Below are 19,856 nucleotides of genomic sequence, written 5' to 3' on the forward strand. Positions count from 1 at the left end.
TGGTAGGAAGTCTCAAGTTTAATATATAGAAATCAGAACTTTTATTCCCCTCCCAGTCCTGCTTCTTCCCATTTTCCTCATCTCAATAAATGATATCAACACTCATTCTGTTGCTCAAACCCAAATCCTTGGTTCTTCTCCTTATCTATCTGTGATCACTAGTAAGTTTAGGTAGCTCTAAGCATCTGAACTTACTAATGAGATCCAGACATTTGTCCAGCTTCCTCAGCCATAATCTTAGGGCCACCATTGTTCTTTCTGACTGGTCCCCCCAATTTTATCCTTGCTCCTCTCAGCAGTCTAATCACCACACAGATGCCTAATTAGATAATGTCACTCTTCTGCCTTTCAAATTGTCTCACTTCCCATTTACCATGGCCAACTGAGTCCTCACCAGGGCTTAGGATCTGGTCTTGCCTACATCTCCAATCTTGTTCCTACCCCACTGCCGGTCACTTTCTGATCAACTGTGGTAGCTGGGCTTCTCAAGGTTTCTGTTTTTCTGCCCTAGCCTGTAATATAAGCATTATTAGGGCAAAGACTTTGTTCGTCCGTAGAGCACTATTATCCCCAAAACTTAGAACAATACTTGGCACAAGATAAGTGCTCAATGACTGAATAGATATATGAAAAACAAGAAGCAATCCAGGAGCCAGAAAGATTGAGCACAACCAGGGGTCACACGTAACAGCCAGGTAAAGAGAGGGGAGTTGTAAATAAAGCCACAACAGCACAAGTGGTTACACAAAATAAATAAGGAAAAAGAGGGCACAGTAATGTGATCCAAGATGATGAATTAGTTTTCAAAGTAGAACTAGCTTCAGAGATCTGATACTGGAACTTCTAGGAAATAAAACTTCTGGGTAGACTCATAATTATAATAAGATACCTGCTAATAAGAAATGTGTTATTAAAAATAGTGTTAACAGAATAATGTCAAGGAAATGGGTTATATAATATGGGCCGAGGGTGACTTGAAGAATGCATAATTTTAAGGAGATGACGCCAGGTTGGAAATTGGTAAAACCTATGAGAAAGGCAAAAATCTAAAAGGTTCTAGTGAAGCAGTAAGAAATTTTTAACTATCAAAAATATGAATAGCAACTCAAGCTTGAAATCCGTTAGAAAAGGAGTCAAGATCTATGCCATTACCAAAAACCCACAAGTCACTAATCTAATCTTGAAATCTCTACTCGCCTAGGAAAATGTTCTTCCTTTTTTGATCTGTAAAAATTACTATAATCTTGAAAAAGTATTATAGTATTTCTGCAACCTGAAGAAGATAATTTATTATTAGCTGATCTCCTAAGCCGTAAAAATAGGTAGATAAATAGAGAAATTAACTAAACCTATGATGTTTATTTTTTAGAGTAGGTTTAAGTAGAAATGAAATAATTTTTAAAATATTATATTTGGGTAGATTCTGTATCCTAGACCTATTTAGTATGTTTGAGACATTAAAAAGAATCCAAATTTTAAATTGTAATTGCACTATCAATTAATTAAGCGATGTTATTTTATAGTCAATACTGTTTAAAAAGTTGGCTTTCAGAGTTATAGTAGTGCAGTTAAATTAATTTAGCACTAAATAAAGTATAAATAGTAGTCTGTATTTCTTGCCATACCCCAAAATACCTCATTATGAAATCATCTACTTCAGAAATGTTAACACCTATTTCAAGAAATCATTTTAATAAGAAATGAGGTAATCCATATAGTGCATTTGGTCTTCTCTGAAGAGCAAGTTAAAGAATGGAAGATTGGCAAGAGGCTTCTCTATGGGTAATTTCATCATTGATATATGTCTATTCAATAGATGTGATCCAGACTGTAAATCTATAAATGACCAGCCCACCCACCATGGAGACTGAATAGTGGTCCCTTCTGGGGTCCACTTCAGGGATGGTAATGACTGGGAAGGGGTATGAGAGGAATTTCCAGGTGATAGAAATGTTTTATGTCTTGATAGGAGTGTGGGTTATACAGGCTGATGCATTTTCAAAACTCATCAAATTATATCCTTAAGATTATGCATTTTGCTATATATCAGTGGGAAAAAATGAAAACAAATATTAAACTCCAGTTGGTAAGTTTGCTTTACACAGTGGTATGGGTTCACCATTTTCAAACTACTTTTCCATTCTAAGCTTGAGCAAATGCATAGATATTTTGTGGAGAGCACAAATAAGATAAGAGCTACAAATACGTACGGAAAAAAGACTAGGATGTACCTTATGGTATATTATTTGAATTAGAGCTATCCTTATGAGTTCATATTTGTATGTACAGAACTATGTCCATTGAGAGGGTCTAGAAGCAGGACACACCAGCAGCTGCAAGGGGCATGGAAGATCTTGTTTTTTAAAATGTAGAAGGAACTAAAATAGCTAAATGGATTTGGGGTTTCTTATAGAAAGCTTGATTTGAGGGCAAAGGCAGGGAAAGCACAAGATGAACCTGGAACATCTTATTTTGCCAGAAAGTTAAAAAGTTCTCAAAGAATGGAGATATATCAAGACCAACAAGGGAGAAAGCTTGAAGGGTTTCCCCAAATATAAGGACTTTCTATAAAATAACTTGCTTGTATTAAGAAAAATAACAAAGACAAGAAAGAAAGGCTGAGAAAGGCAAAGATAGTAAGGCTGATGGAAAGGCTATTCTAGATTAAAGATGAAAGAGGCATAGCAACTAAATGCAGTGCATTATCCTAAATTGGTTCTTGGGTGGAAAACATACAAACAAACTACAAATGTTATAAAGGGCATATTTGGGACAATTGACAAAAGTGAATACATACTGTATTAGATAATTAGACTAGATAATTGTATTGCCTTAATGTTAAAGTTCCATGATTTTCTGTGATTATGTAGGAAAATATCCTTGTTCTTAGTAAAAAAAAAAAAAAAAAAAAAACAGGGTAAAGAGGCACAATGTATAATCTACTATCAAATGATTCAGAAAATAAATATTTCTCCAAATTGGAGGGAATTAAAGAATGATAAGAAAGTTTTCATAGCATAAAATGTAAACAACTGGTGAATCTCGGTGAAGGTACACAGGAGTTCTCTGTACTGTTATTTGCAACTTCTGTGCATGTTTGAAATTACATCAATATAAAAAGTTTAGAAAATAAATGTGCTGAATGTCTCGTGGGTAAGACTTAGAGTCTTCTTTCACAGACCTTTCCTGAGCAGGAAACAATAAAAATTTTATTGCACATTTCTATAATTCACAGTATGCAAAAGCATTGCAGCATCTTAATTTTGTCCTGACAATCACCCTAGGAGGTAGATATCCTGTGGACACCCTACAGATGAGGATCTTGAAACCCACAGATACTAAGTCACACAAAGTCAGTAGCATAAGTTGGATCAAAATACTCTCTGGTTTGAAGTCAACCTTGTCTTTAAATCACAGCAAATAATCTCTTAAAACTTCACAAATATCTCTTTTAAGGTTGGAAAAGAAGACAAGTCAGTAGTAGAGAAACAGAACAGGCACAGGGAAGTTTAGTGACATCCAGGAATACTGAGGCTGAGGGGTGGGAAAGAGAGTGTGGACAATACGAATGCAGACAGAGAACTGTCCGATTAGACCATTTAACTACCCACAGGTGAAAACTCCTGGAGCAGATTTACATTGGGGTCAGGTCATTTGTGTAGTATGGTTTCAATAAGTTTCTTGATCTGGGTTCTTCTTTTTATTAGGAAATTAAGCTTTTTACTGTATAAGTAGAGTTTTAAAAAGACAAATAAGACTCAGTATTAGCATACTGGTAAGAATATTTTTTGGATAAAACTATTTGAAATAATATCAGAAACTTTCTTGGTTAGAGACATAAAGAAAAAAGCAAGAAAACTCCTGGTAACCGGAGAAATAAGAAATAATACCACTGAGTGGCTAAGGAGAGTAAAATGCAAGGTTGGTGAACAAAAGTTTTTCATCACAATTCTATTACAGCTTATGTTTGTTTGCTTTTGTTCAAATTGAAACTGTGTGAAAAGACATTTTATGTCCTATATGACTGAACATTTTTTTTTTTTTTTGAACATGTGTTTATATTAGATGAAACTGCTTCCCTATTTCCCTCATATATTCACGGTTTGAAAAGATGTTATTGGTATAATTGACCTATAGTAAGTACATCTGTAAGGTAGCTATTTGAAAGATGTCACTAATATCACTGCAAGCGTGGTTGACATTTAGAAAGCATATGTTCTGCAAGAACGTCAAATGGACGAATTTACAAAATCTGAGGTTAATACAGGAGGTGGCTGTCTTACTAAGACCTACCTATAATGCAGTAGGAAACACTGAATTTCTAGCTAAAGATACATTTTACCTGTAACACAGTTAGGATATATTACCCATCTGTGACATGCCTAAGGCATAGAGTATATATAGGTAAAGGTTGAAGTCATGTTTAACAGGAGGTGGGAAAGTTGGCTGCTATAGACATTTGTTATGATATGGCTGTAAACAGATTAAAATATAATTATCAAGAGGCAGCAAAGTTAAGAAGGTGTAGTTTAGATATGGAAGAGGCTATAGTTTAGTCACCCAGATATGGGGTGTAATGCACAGGCTCAGACAGATTTAGATGTAGATGGGCAGTGCCTTGGACAGTCCTTCTGGAGCGCAGGTAATTGGCCAAGCTGGGATGTAGCTGAGGGTCTTCATTTCCAGGTTCCCAGCCTTATGAGTTTGAGTTTACTCTTACTCTGGTATGATGGGTATTTCTGCGTAGGCTCAATCCTTTAATACTCCTTCTCCCTGGCCCTCCGTTATCTCCTGAATGATTTTGACAGCCTCCTGTAGCTGATAGTTTGTCTCCATCCATCCAAGAACTTTCAATGCCTGTGTTTGTACGTAGTGAGTCTTTTATCCTGATTAACTAAGGCTGCATCTTCCATTCTGAGCACACACACTTCTCTCAGAGATTCTGGACGCTAGAGGCTCATTCTAATCCTCACAGGTAAGGTCATTCCCTGGAGGCTTCTTGGGTCAGGAAATCACCCTTGTCAGGGCTTATGAATCTTTACTACGAGGAAGCTACGTTCTTTTCTAACTTAATTCAGAAGTGTTGGAGTACAATTACCTAAAGAGGTGCCGTCTTTCAGGCAGAAGAAGAAATTAACATTTCTTGGGCCCAGGAATATTGATGTTTATTTCCAGGCCCTTCCACCCACTCTTGTTTCTCCTGTGGCACTGCTTTAAGAATGGCTGCTCTAGAGGGAGAAGATAGATTCTAAAATTCAGCATGTATTTTGTCATATCAAAAAAAGAATTCGACAGGGTTGATTTAGTTCTAAGTTTCAGTTACAGTTAACATCAAAACAGATCTGACTTGAGAACTAAGGAAACATTTTTACGCTAATTCAGAGCAAAGTGCTTACACATGAATTTCAAAGGCACACTTTTTAATTTGTAACTTGAAGGCTATCTATACATGCTTTTTTTGACATTGACACTTTGCTGACAATAAATATTGTCCTAATTGGCTGATAACCAGCACAATTTATATAGTGAAAACTAATTGTATACCTTAAAAAATGCTTACCTTGTAAATAGGTGGAAATTTCAATTTTTATGTATGTATGAAACATAATACTTGATCCAAGGGTCTAATGAAGAATAAATTTTAATTATACTTTCTCTATTTTTATATATGATTTTAATGGGAGAATGATTGGAAAGTTTATAACGTTATAAACAGCAGGAACATTTCCCTGCTGGGAGGGTTTGGGGAGGCTGCCTGAAATGGGATGCACAGTGTCTGCTGGGGTCACCTCGTTGGGGAAGGGCCAGCTGTGATGTCGCACTCACCCATACACGCAGTGGGCGGCCGACACAAGCCAGTCCCTGCTGACCAGAGAAGCCCCACAGAGCAGCTGGTCGTTATAATACACAGCAACGATCCAAGGCCAGGCTCCTTCTCGGGAATCGTTTCCTCCAACGATCCTTGGGCTAACTTCTTGAGCCACCAGTTTTTTTCCACATGCTGTTAAGATAATTGAAGAAAGAGCTTCTAGTTAATTTTGGTGGATTTCCTCTGGTCATGAAAATTGAGTGGATCACTGCAAAATAACTTTAGGTGACATAGTGACTCTAAACAGAATGATTGTGATGACTGAATAGGAAAAACTGATGCCATTGCTTCTGCCACCATCTTCAGTAAAACCAAAAGACAGTCTTCATAACGTATGGAGATTCCTCATTGATGTGTTGCAATGGACACTCCCTGTAGATCACAACAACAGGCTGAGAAGACTCAGGTTTCAAAGTGACCTACAGGGTGATATTGGAGAGAACTGTATCCAGGCATGTTGACTGTTTTCATTGTTGCCATTGGAGTAAATCTCAGGAGCTCGAATGATGGAGGTATTATTACACAGAGAAGCTCAGGATGGTGTAATTTCAAGGCTTCGTTACAGTACTCCCATAAGTATTAAGTGCACATTTTAAAAATTTTCACTTATCACAGGGAAATTTAAAATTGACTCATAAAAAAATCATCTTTTCCAAGATTTCAAAGGACGTGGAAATTTGTGAAGTATAATATCTTACTTCTTAAATGCCGTTTTAAAATTCTGCCACCTCTGTCTGTGTTATCTACTATTAATGAAATTTTGTGCACATCCTTTTGGGTGTATTGATAAATTAAAAAAAAGAAACAAACAGAATTTTAAACTGAAGGCTTGGAGGAGAACAGGAGGAAATATTTACTTACATTTATGGTTACATTGTAACAGAATCAGTGAATCCTCTAAGCACCGTTTACTGTAATAGAAGAACAACTGTATTTCAAAAATGGTGCACACAACATTTTAAAGCAAAACATAGTGTAACTTGTCCTATTTTTTCTCTTTAGTAAAATGGACTTTTAAATGTGTCATACATAAAATGCACAGCAGAAAATCCTCAAAGTCAAATAAAGTTGAGTTCGTATCTTTAACTCTACCATTTACTCTCCATGTGATTTTGGATAAGTTGCTCAATATCCCCAAGACTCAGTTTTAACATCCATAAAACAGGGGCAATAGTACTTGATTGGAGTTTTGTGAGAAGTAAAGAAATATTTGCAATGGAATTATTATTGTGCGTTATACACAATGAATACTTGATGAACGGTAGCTACTGTTAGTTTCTGTGAACCAACCTTGGATTTCACCGTTCTATAATATAGAATATGCCTCAGTATTGCTAACGAGACAACTATTCAGGGCCCAAAACTGTGTGTGAGGCTGTGTACTTTATTCAGGGAATTCAATGATGAATGAATGAATCATGAGTCTTGCTTTCAAGGGAGGCAGACATGTAAATATAAAATAAAGTGTAGGCATAAATAATTAAAAACTCACTACCCGTTTAAATATTTGGATACCAACTTTTTTCAAAGCCAAGAATTCTAAAGAAAAATTAAAACAAAGAAAAAATTTTAAATGTGTTATACTTACTAACCACTAGAGATCAGTATAACACAAGGAATTAAAGTACTTGCCCACACTTTTTCCTGATGGCAGCTACTGTAGCTATCGTTTGCATTAAAACACACACATACACACATATAATTTTAATGGTTTCTATTTACATATTTAACAACACCTATTGTGCATGTTTTTTAGGTGCTTGAAATTTTAGGGAAGAACAAGTCAAAAAACACAAAACATGACCCAAGAGGCATATGAGATCATTAAGTACAATAAAACAATTCAGTGTGTCTGGAACATACCTGATAAGGATTACTTGAAATTACATGCATTCATGTTGTCTGACAAATCCCCGAGAGCAGACATAGCCAATTGAAATATAAGTAAATATACATTTTATTAATAAGCAATGTGCATGTAGGTATATCTATCTAGATATAGATATATCAATATGCATTCGTAATTCCCCAAAGAAGAAGCTTCAGTTAACGCTTCTTCTGTTATCCACCCATGGTTAGGAGGGAAGTCATTTTTAGGATGTGCCCCAGCATACTGTCAAGTTTCATTCAAACTTTCTACATCTACAATATCCATCAATGAAAACTCATATTCAAAATGGTTCATCATTTTTAGGTGTTAAACAATGTTTAAGACTCTGTGGTCTGTAAAAAATGGATGAATTTCTTTTCAGCAAGCACAGAAAAGTTTTTGGTTAACTTAATGGTTACCAGAGAATTAAACTGGGCTTAGCACCTCATTCTTCAAGTGTTTTGGTTAATCAAAATTTTCATACACAAACACACGTGTAGGGTCTCAGTATATAGCAGTAAGTTGCTTCACTTTTGGTCAGAGTGAGCAGTGAGTACATTTGTCCAGATACATTATAGAGATTAGAGAAAAATAGAATAACGGTCCTGGCCTTCGGTCCTGGAGTCAGAATTAGGTCAGCCCTCTGTATGGGAAAAAAGTCAATGCCATGATCCTGTGTCTTGCTCTCAGCCCAGTGGGACAATATTGGGATACAAATGGATGAGTTTGTATCTACTGTGTTGACAAAATGAACTGATTTCTCTCCCTATATATGCCCAACAAGTGGCCTTTTTTCTTTCTTTTTCCTTTCCAGAACTGTTATTTAAAGTGATATGCTGCCTTGGAGAATTCAGAGGTAGCACAGTAGAATGGAAAGTGGAGGGCTTTGAAGCCAGATAAACCTGGGTTAGAATCTCATGTTGCCTCCAGCTTTGTGAACGAGTCCAAGTCACTTATCAACACCAGGCTTTTCTCCTCATCCTTACAGTGGAGCCATGCTGCTTAAGTCAAAGAGCTTTTTCATGGACTAGAAATAACCTCTGTAACACTGCAATGTTTCTACCACAGCATCTGTCACAGGACAGGCATTCAATAAACTGTTGATAAGCACTCTATATCCTGTACCTAGTACCATGCTTAGAACACATTGTCAATCAATATATATTAAGTCAAATTTTTTTTTTTGTTATCTAGGACTACTAGACAAAGAATCGGAGGAAAAGGAAACCCAATACTGGCAACAGCATGAATTGTACATTTCCAGTTATATCAGGTCAGATTGCTGGTACCGTGTTGAGTGGCCTTTTCTCAGTGGTGGGAAATAGTAGTCTAGTCATGCATATGCCTCATAATAGGAGAAAAAAATGGGGATCTAAGTCGATCTTCATAGTTGGAAGAATCATCTTCTTTGATATCCTCTTCCTTTCCTAATTTTTTTATTATGGCCACTAGTGAAAGGGTGTTTTCAAAAACACCAGATTTCATGGGGCAATAAATGCATTTCTGCAATAAATAAATACATACATACATACATACATACTAAGTGCATATATGTCTGATTTCCTGCCAACCCAGTATAAGGTGGCTAATTAAGGAAGAGATTAAGAACGTTCTGGATTATTGATGTGATGAAAGTTTCAAGTATCTTTGTGTGGAAATGGTGTCTCTTTCAAATAACATGAACATACATACAATAAAGACCTCAATGTATAATGATACTGGCATTTTGTTGATAAGCATGGAATAAACTAGTTCTTATTTTAAATATGCATATAATTAATATAAAATATTCTGTACCTTTTCCTTTTTTTAACTGATTCTTAAATGCCTATAAAATATAAATAAGAGACATTCTCAGCATACACACTGTTCAAGATCTATAACGGTAATGCAAATTTAGACATGCTTTATAGAAAGGAAATCTAGTAGGCCACTTTCTCACTTGCAGATGCTTTGCTTCACCCTCGATGAGACTAATAAAATCAGTCAAGGCCCTGCAAATATTCATATAAAATATTCAACTGCAAAGTACTTTGGTACTAAAAATACTCCTTTAAAAATCTGTTTTACTGGTTGAGCTCACAGAAATGGCAACTTTTCATGAATAGCTGAGTAATTATATAATTTCACTTTTCACCCTTAAGTGTATTAAACAAAGAACTTCAAGCTAATGCAACAGCAATGATATCTTAAATCCTTGTCTGTTGTTACAGCTTCTTCTTGAAGTTACTTTCTTCCCATCCAAGCTGGCCTTTAATGGAACTGTAAAATTCAGAAGCCAATTTCAACCGAAGTTATCATTAATTCCCAAACAGCAGAAATGACATAATCTAAGCTAAAACAGATCTTTGAATACAGGAAGGATGCTGCTTTTTAGAACATCAGTAAAAGCTGTAAAAGTGAACCTAATTGTAAAGAGCAAAAGAGAAAATGCAGGCACAACTTGAAGTCTGTACTCTTTCACTTAATAACCATGTTCTATTTGCTAGAGAAAAGAATACCATGACTTTTGTGTCCCTTTCTTCTCTTTTGATGATAACTAATTGTGTCACTCTTTTTAGTCTGATCAACATTGGACGTATTTATTCCAACTCTCACAATTTCTTTCTATGGGGTGTACTTGTTTATAAGTCCAAGAGTATGGATAAAAAGAATGTGGAAGTAAAACTTATTGAATCTCTATCAGTGTGCTCTCTAATTACACTATAATACTTCATTTGACCCTCTTACCATATGTATATGAGGAATAGGCAATGTTATCTGATAGGATCGATTAGATACTGTTTGAGATGACCTGAATAACAAAAAAAATTAAATAACTTTCAAGATTATGTGGCATATATGGTGGTGTTAAAATCTGACTTCAAAATCCACCTTCTTTCCTGTCTATGTACAACTAGTCAAAGAACACATTTTGGGACCCACCTTGGTGTTAGTATTAAGCTGCCATTAGGTGTTGTGTTTAGTTGTACAAACGGTCCATGTCCAGTAGAAAAGATTGGCATGGATGAGTTTCCACTCCTAGGGAAAAGCACGTGGACAAAACAAAAATACAAACAAAAAAGGTCATAAACGAAACTTCTAGTTATTTAATGCTGTGGACATTGAAATAAATTATGAAATTCCAGGCAAAGAGATTAACATTTTAATATTAAGCTTCGAATGTTTTGATGTCTAAAAGATGGTACAACTCAGTAGAAGAGTTACTCATAATGACATAAAATGTAATTTTAATTTTTGCGTAATACCTCTAGTTCTTGTTTGCCTGCTCATATATGTTATTTAACAGAGTTAAAATCAGTGCATATGTCATTTGAGTGTCTGATTTGTTTCACTCGACTTTTCTATGTTGTCCAACAATTTCTATAATGGGCAATTATAATGACAACTTCAAAGAATTGCCGCAACATAATTTATTAATTTTTTTTCCTGTTGAGTGTAATTCATCTTTTAAAAAAAATGCACGTTGCCTAAGAACAATGTAGAAAAAGGAGATCTTCAGTGTTTACCTTTGTTGCTTTGTTCTTGATATTTCATTCAATTCAAAGCCTAACTGCTCTAATTTAAAATCGGAAGCTATGTTTTTGCTCTAAAAGAGGGAGTATGCAGACTGCACCTCCAAGTGTCAAATGGTGAGCCAGAATGGGATAAAAAGACACCTCCGTGTGACAAAAGACATTAAGTTACTGGTCTTTCTTATCCCTGAAAACCTGTTATATAATGCCATGCTCTCAACTGTGAGCCTTCACTGAAGATTTCTTTTAATTATCCACTCTTCCCTAGGCTTAGCTGGAAACTTTTAGCTTCTCACTTTCTAATCTTTTTCTTGCCTTTTATTTATTCCAGATTTTAATCTTCATATAAAAATATGCCTTTAGGCTGGAAACATCCTGATTCCTGCTATCTTCTCTGGGCTGGCAGGGAGATGATGTGGTTCTTATCTTTTGGAGTATCTTGAAGGACCCACCCACTCCCTCTTCAAAAGAAGATCCAGTGTTTTTCCCAGGCTATAGTTAATGCTGACCCTTTTCTGTCTGTGTGCATAGAGGAAGTTTCCAAGGAACACTCATGGCTGTTATGACCAGTAAGAGGAAAAGAACGAAGTAGAGGTTGTTTCCTTTCTCTTTCAGGTAAGACAACACCTTAAAGAAACTGAAAGTGTCTGATACCTTTCATTCACTGAACAGAGAACTGGAACAATGGAGCTTGTACTTAATGTCCCAGAATTTATCATCTTGCACTTTCATTTTATAAACAGATAAATGTAACTCAAGCACAGAAATCAATCATCATTCCTTTGATAAAATCTGAAATGGATTTACCAAAGGAAAAAGGAGTGTTGCTACTATTATTGCTAAAGATTAAGATATTCCTTCCATGTGGGAAGAAGAATCATCTTATTTAAGGACTTATATAAAATATATTTTTTATAGCTCAGAAAACAAAACAAGCGTAAAGACATCCAAAGAAAAGGAAAACACTAATTTGAAAAGATACATGCACCCCAAAGTTCATAGCAGCATTATTTACAATAGCCAAGATATGGAAGCAACCTATGTGCCCATCGACAGATGAATGGATAAATAAGATGTGGTACACACACACACACACACACACACACACACACACACACACACTGGAATATTACTCAGCCATAAAAAAGAATGAAATCTTGTCATTTATGACAAAATGGATGGACCTGGAGGGTATTATGCTAAGCAAAATAAGTCAGACAGAGAAAGACGAATACTGGATGTTTTCTAAAAAACAAAGCAAGTGAGCAAATATAACAAAGTAGAAACAGACTCACAGATACAAACAACAAACAGGGGTTTGTTCACAGATACAAAGAACAAACAGGGGTTGCCAGAGGGGAAATGGGTGGAAGGAGGGAAAAAGAGGTAGATTAAGAGGTAGAAACTTCCTATTAATCTGTCTCATGTCAATTTAATTCTTAGACCAGCCAGAAGAAGCTATAGAAGGGTAGAGGAACATTTCTTCCTGCCTGATAGTGTGTAATCTATAAAAATATCCAATATGTTGTACACCTGAAATTAATATAATATTGTAAGTTAACTATACTTCAGTTAAAAAAAAAAAGATCTCAAACGGCAGCAGAGGGTATAGAAGGTCAGGAATGCTGTAGATCAGGAAGGACTTTACCACTGCAGGAATCTTTTAGTTAAGGACTCACACATTTAGGGAAGACAGGATGTGGATCCAAAGAGATTTTAGAGGACTGAATTTTACCATCGGTACATCTTCTGGTACAATTCATCAACACTAATCTTGACTTTTGAGAATATCAAGGACTGTCTATCCAATTTGAAGAGGCTCTAGTTGTGTTGACTTTGCATGAAGGCTCCAGAAACATCATTGGAATTGGTTGGTTAGTGTACCTCTTCACTGGGAGGGACAAGTTGGTGGATCCTAATTACTCTCCGATCTCCCTTTTAGATGTCTGTCTTCTTTTACTGTTTTTGGTTCATGTTCTCAGTATCCTTAGTCTGCTGAATGCCTATGTGTGTTGGATATTCTTCTAGGTAGTTTTCTATGTTCCCGACTTGCCATGATGAAAGATTTTCCACGTGTGTAATCCAGATAAGCAACATTAGCCTCACCAGGGGCTAGTTGCAAATCGCCCAGCTCTAGCCCAGATCCACCCACAATTTTGAAACTCTGGGGGTGAGATCCAGTGAAGAGTCTTTTAACAAACCTTCCAGGTGATTCTGATGCTTCCTAGTCTCAAGCCACTGTCATAGTCAAATAAAATATCTAATTCTTTACTTGTTCAGGTGTCTGCTTGTTGGCTTCCAAAGTGACTTCTAGTTACCTATAGTAATCTTACTATAAGCAATCTGTTTAAGCCACTGATAAAGTTAATTCATATATCAGGACCCACAAAATGGTGGTCAACCAGGGGCCTGGCCCACGTCACAAATCTAAACCTAAGTCAGCCTACACTTACAGGAAGTGCTTCACTTTCTGAAATGTAGAAAGAAAATGTTAACACCAGTCACAATCTTCCAACTCAGGTTTAGCTAGCTCACCTTACCCTAGAAAATAGGACCTGGTAACCTATATGCCTATAAGGAAATCCCTGACCTTCATTGTCTCTTCTAATGTTCCATAAAACTCGCTCTCCCCCCAAATCCCTCAAGAATAGTGCTCCCCTGCTTGTGAGGCACTGTATCCCCAATCCATGGGCTGTTTACTCTTGAGTAAAGGACGTCAAACTCGTTATTAAATTGTTTTAGTTTTGTCATTTGACAGCACTCATGACTACGTGGGGGGACATCTAGAAGAGTAATTCATTAAAAATATACATCTAAGTTGTGGATTTAAGACTTCTATTATCTCTAGCTGTTTTTAGTCTATTGCTTAGCTGTCTTTTTAAAGACAGACCCTGAGGGGATGCATTAATTTCTCTGGAAACTCAATAGAAAATTAAATTAAAAAATATTGAAAAGTTATTTATAAATCAGTTTTTAATCTAGTATCTATTTATTACACACCTACCACTGGCATTGCACTGATGGGATTGGCAGTTAAATTTTTAACACACACCTATTCTAGAAGAAAGACTAGAGGCAAAGCTTTAAGAATAGACTCTTTAGTAAACACTAAATGTGCTACCCTGGGATTCTGAAGTGCTGTTCCATAGTGATGTTTTCACTATCTGGCTGAGAAAAATAGAGATTATGTATACACGTGGAAAAAATGACACACATAAAGGTTGTATTCTAAGATTGTGCTCTATATATGCAGCCTCAAACTTTACATGAGAAAAGACTGCAGTTAATGGCGCAGGTATATTGTTTTGGGTTATTGAGAACAACTGGAAAAAACATTCTTTTGGAAAAAACTTCTAAAATACTCCCATAATTAAATTTTTTGTTGTAAATATTGGTATCAGCAACCTAAGAGTGGTGTATAGAGGCCATCAGTTCATACAAATATTTCCAGGTGTCAGTGCTGGATATTAAAAGTTGGAATTTAATTGGAGACAGAGTACCTGCATTTCAAATTCTTCCAAATCAAGTTCACCTTTTACAGACTGAACACAATTTACTCCAGTTTGTATTCATAGTAAACAGAATATAAGCAGCAGAAGTCTACAACAAACTATTTCTTATTTTAAGAAATGATGGAGACGATAAAGATAAATGCAATATTTAAAATATTCTTGGCAAAATAAAAGGTTAACAACGATATGTTAGGTCACCATTTATTATTTAGAAACAAAATCTCAGAACTGAAAAATTGAACTGTTGAGACTATATTCAAGGGATGATAGTTTTCTCCTGTCCTTATCTGTTTCTATTTTAGAATATCGAAGCCTCCCTCCCCCTCCCCAAACAACAGGATTTAAGGGAATGGTGAAGATATTTTGGTTTGGGGAAAACCATAATATCTTGTTGTTTTTATGTAACAAACTTTAAGTGAAAAAAAAAAAGTCTGAGTAAAAAACAAAAACAAAAACAAACAAATAAAATCCCCAACTCTGTTAACAAACTTTTATAGACTAAACAACTATGTTGCAGAAGATTTATTGGTAGATGATTCACAACTGACCAAAAGAGATTTTCTTAACCTTTGTGTGTATAATTATATTCTCAGTAATTTCCTTGCCACATAAAACTTCCCTGGGTTACAAAATACCCATTTGGATGTAAGTCAAAATAAAAGTTAAAGACAAAGAGATTTCTCCTTAAATTGTATTAATAAAAATAAGTGACATTTCACATAAAAGAGTACCTTAATTCCCAATAATATGTTTTCAAATACTTAGAGGGATAAATCAGGAATGAATTTTTTCCAAGCAAGCAATAATATCAACATGTGTTTGTTGAAAACTTAGCCATGAATTTTTTTTTTTACCTTACTTATAGTAGTCTTTTTAAACTCTCTAATTTTGTTTTGATATACTGGGGGGAAAAGTTTTCCAGAGAAGTTAAAATAGGCTAGTGTTGGAATGACAGGCTGAGGAATCCCCTGGATTAAGTCAGAGATGACCCTCACATAGGGTATTTAAACCTGGTTGCAGTAGGAAAAAAATGTTTGTTTGTTTGGTTTTACTTTGTTTTTAACACCAGATGAAATCAAACTGCCAAACTTTGGAGATGTTTTGTACAATTTCTATGTTTTCTACTGAAACAAGTACACAACGTTCCATGGGTTCCTTTGAAATGAGAGGACTGCTTATTGGAATCACGGGGGCTTCTTTAAAGAACCAAGACCTCTGGGCCTCATTCTAGCCAGAATTCCAGCCTGGGTTCTAAGGAGCCCCTAGTAGTTCATGGTAACATGTAGGGGGCTTATAGTTGGAGGAGAAATAATGACATCTTTATTTTTACTAACCTCTAATTGAAATATAGTCTTTTCTTCTGATACAAATTCAGGTGACTAACCACAATATTATTCGAAACACCTATACTTTTGCCACCAAAACAAATTGCAGATATCTTCAGATCACACTGCAGTTACTGTATAACTGTAAAAATATCATTTATGCTCATTTTTGATAGTACAATAATCATTGGAATCACCAGTATATCTTATTTACAACGTTAATAGAGAAATATATAATACCACACTGTGTTTTTAATACTTTGATAACTTTTTTCAGTGTAATGAATTTTCTTTGTAATTATGTGTATTTTACTTTATGCAAAAATATGAACTTAAGAAGAGGTTGGCAAGTTTCACCAGACTGCCAAAAATGCCCATGACACACACAAAAGAAGGTTAAGGACATCTACCCTAGATAGTGGTTCTCAAGCTTCAGTGAACAGCAGAATCACCTGAAGAGCTATTCAAACGCAGATTGCTGTGCCCTGCTCTAGACTTTCGGACGAGTGGGTCTGAGGTGGCGGTTCCAGAATATGAATCTGTATACATGCATCCCAGGTGTTGCAGATGCTGCTAGTTTGCTTCTTTTTTTTTTTTTAATTCATTTTATTGAAGTATAGTTGATTTACAAAGTTGTGTTAATTTCTGCTGTACAGCAAAGTGATTCAGTTACTAATTTGTTTCTAAAATCACACACTGGGAACCACTGACCTAGACCACCCTGAATCTGAATGTCTGGGACCATGACCGGGTGATGTAATGCATCACCAGGTCTGGGAGCTGCTGATCTAGCTTCTGGATTACAAATCAGTGGTACAGTGTTACGCTTGCTTTCATGCCCTTGCCCGTAGTAGATGTAATTACCTAGCCACTGTGTTTTCCCCAACCCTGTTAGATAATAAGCTTAAGATGAATCTTAGGAAGTTACACAATTACAGCAGTTTGCTATTATTTTCTCTTTACTTATTTTTAATTAATGCATTTCTAATTCTAAAACAGGAAAAAAAAACCCATCAGAGTTATAAATTGTAATTCTGGCAAATGATGAGCTTTTTAGCTAGGTGAGTTAAACCAAGTAAAATAAAATTTCTTTTCGCCCCCTCTCCCCAGCTCCCCCTACCCGAGCAGCTCACTGCCTCACTCATCCCACCCTAGGGACATAGCTAAGACTAAAATTAAAATTTCCTTTGGTGTTGGACTTGTAAATTAAAATTTAAAAATAACAGAAGATATTATTTACTTATTTTTGTGTCAAGTTAGCAAATAAAAAGAAATCATTTAAAGTTGAATGTAGTAGTTATATTTTTTCTATTAATTCCTATATCTAATCTTTGTTGTTGTTTTATGTTAAGGCTTTTTCCCACATAGTTGAAAATTTGGGGACACTGACAGAAAATATAGTCAAGAAGAGGAGCATTATTTTTCTACCAATTCCTTAAACTAATAGGAAACACGGGTTCTATTTTCAGTTTTCCAGGAACCTATTTTTAGTGCTAAATTGTGAATACAAATTTGCTGTAGTGCTTACACAGGAAATTAAATTATCATGCTCTATTTATTTGGCACGTTAATTAAAAAAAATTTTACCCCTCACCACCCCACCCCCAAAATTTTTGAAACACCTCTGAAATGGAAGAACATTGAAGTAATTCTGTTTCTTATTCGTGGTTTCAGAATGAGAGGCTCAACTTAATGTTTTTGATATTTGAACTGAAGGTATCTAGCCAGGACTATTATGCGATTTAAAAATTAACTCCAGCTCCTCATACGGCTGCCTCATGGGGATACATATAACTAACTCTATTTTTAAAACATTAGTATTTCCTGAATTTTGTAGAGCTGTACAGACCTGATGACTTCTCATTTTTAATCGCTTAGCAGGGCAAAACAACTGCATAGTTCATTTACTGGGTTAGTAACAGGCTAGTGTGCTTTCCTAGGAAATACCATTTTAAAAATCACTACTCTAAGTTTCCTTAACATTTATTCTTGCATCAGTGTAAAATGTTTTCTTTCATACTTTGATCAGAGACACGAAAATGTTATTCAAAGTACTTTTTGCTTATGCAGCTATCAATGGCAGGGAATGAAAACGTTTCATTTAGAAAAGGAAAGGCTGATGAAATCTGCCTCATATGATTTACTAGAATCTGTGGGGAATTGTATTTTGTACCCTATCTGAATAAATAATCTTGAGGGACTACAGTGCCTTTTTAATAAATTGACTCCTAAATTACTTCCCACTGTACCAAACACATCATTTTCAACTCGCCAAGTTTTCTTTCATTACCGTGCACCACTCTAGACAAATTCTCATTAAGGCTCTAACTTTCTTTCAATTACTAGAGCACTATGGAGCCTATTTAATAAGTGCAGGGCCAAAGATTAAAGTCTTTGCAGAGATTACCTGACTCATTTCTGAAGAAAACAAGGCGCCTGACCTTTACGAAAAATATTGTATCCAAGAGTGGGATGTGCTACTCGTTTTTCACACACTAAAAAAATCTAGTCCTCTGTCCCTGTCTCCATCTGGAAGGACCGTGAGTCATTAGAAATGAGGTCAGTGAACTAGAGAGTAAAATCTGGTTGGGGAAAAACATGTAAATAGATAGTTGTGTGGAATTGGCTGTCAGCCACACAGCTCAGGCCATTTCCTAGAAAGCCTTTCCTGACATGCCCAAATTGAGTATAGGTTCTCCTATAGCACATTGTATTTATCACATTATGTTGTAATTTTTTTTTAACATCTTTATTGGAGTATAATTGCTTTACAATGGTGTGTTAGTTTCTGCTTTATAACAAAGTGAATCAGCTTATTTATGTGTCTATCTCCACCACATAAGCATTTAACGCAAAAACTATGTCTCATTCATCTGAAGACCAGGCCCAATATCATTACCAATGCTTAGATTTCCGATCTGGGAGTAAATAAAAGAATATATTTATCTTAGCAACTATTAAAAAATAATAAAGATAAATGTTTCCTTTCCAATATGTTCTCTCATGCAACTGAAGGAATCAGCATTATGTAATCACCCAACAAATTTTATTCAAATGCATTCAAAATATTTCTGCCAAAGAAGATATCAATCACTTTGATCTTTGTAAATGATTCATCTTAACCCCGGTCTATCCTCGAGGAAATAATTCAGCTAAGATTCACAAACCACAGTGGAAAGAACACCTGTGTTTATAAGCATATAGTGATGCTTAGGTGAAGAATTGGAACTCAAGCTCCTGTGTAGTAAAAGCCCAATCATCCAGGGCATTAAGATTCATCAATTGTGGACACAAGGTCAAGTAACCCATCTCCTCAGTCTAAACTTTACTAAGTTTCTGAGTCTATAAAATAGCTCCTCAGCATTACTGGCAAGTTTAGTAGTGGAAGCAAAGGACTTCCTAGGGCCTCACCTGCATGAACTTGCTATTGAACTAAAATCAACACTAAAGTAGGAACCTGGAGTCAGCACCACGTATACAGTGCTTTACTTGAAGTGGGGATAAACAGTTGTCCGTTTCAGTGTTTTGTTGATTCTTCATCAAAAAACATTATTTCCCCTAACCTACCCTCCTCCAAGACTCTTTATGTCTCAAAGCTCCCCAGGTTAAAAGGGTTTTTGTTAGAACACAAACGATAATGTATAATAAAAGGGATAAATATATATAAATTGCAAGGTTTCCAAATAATACACATAAACCAAATTGATGATTATTTACATGATGGATGGTAAAACTCACTTCCTCCATTTGGATTTGATAGGAACT

General features: G+C 35.6%; 1 protein-coding gene across 1 annotated transcript in view; it reads right to left on the reverse strand.

The window, feature by feature from the left end:
* The window catches only part of TMPRSS15 (transmembrane serine protease 15), a 136,134-nt gene that overhangs the window by 21,707 nt on the left and 94,571 nt on the right, over positions 1–19,856 (reverse strand). The window contains exons 19-21 of the mRNA XM_059922230.1: positions 10,665–10,760; positions 6,731–6,780; positions 5,827–6,001 (exon numbers count right to left, since the gene is read on the reverse strand). Of these exons, the coding sequence (XP_059778213.1) occupies positions 5,827–6,001; positions 6,731–6,780; positions 10,665–10,760 (321 nt within the window). The remainder of the gene's footprint in view (positions 1–5,826; positions 6,002–6,730; positions 6,781–10,664; positions 10,761–19,856) is intronic.

Source organism: Balaenoptera ricei, chromosome 4 (genome assembly GCF_028023285.1).
Source record: "Balaenoptera ricei isolate mBalRic1 chromosome 4, mBalRic1.hap2, whole genome shotgun sequence".
Taxonomy (NCBI): Eukaryota; Metazoa; Chordata; class Mammalia; order Artiodactyla; family Balaenopteridae; genus Balaenoptera; species Balaenoptera ricei.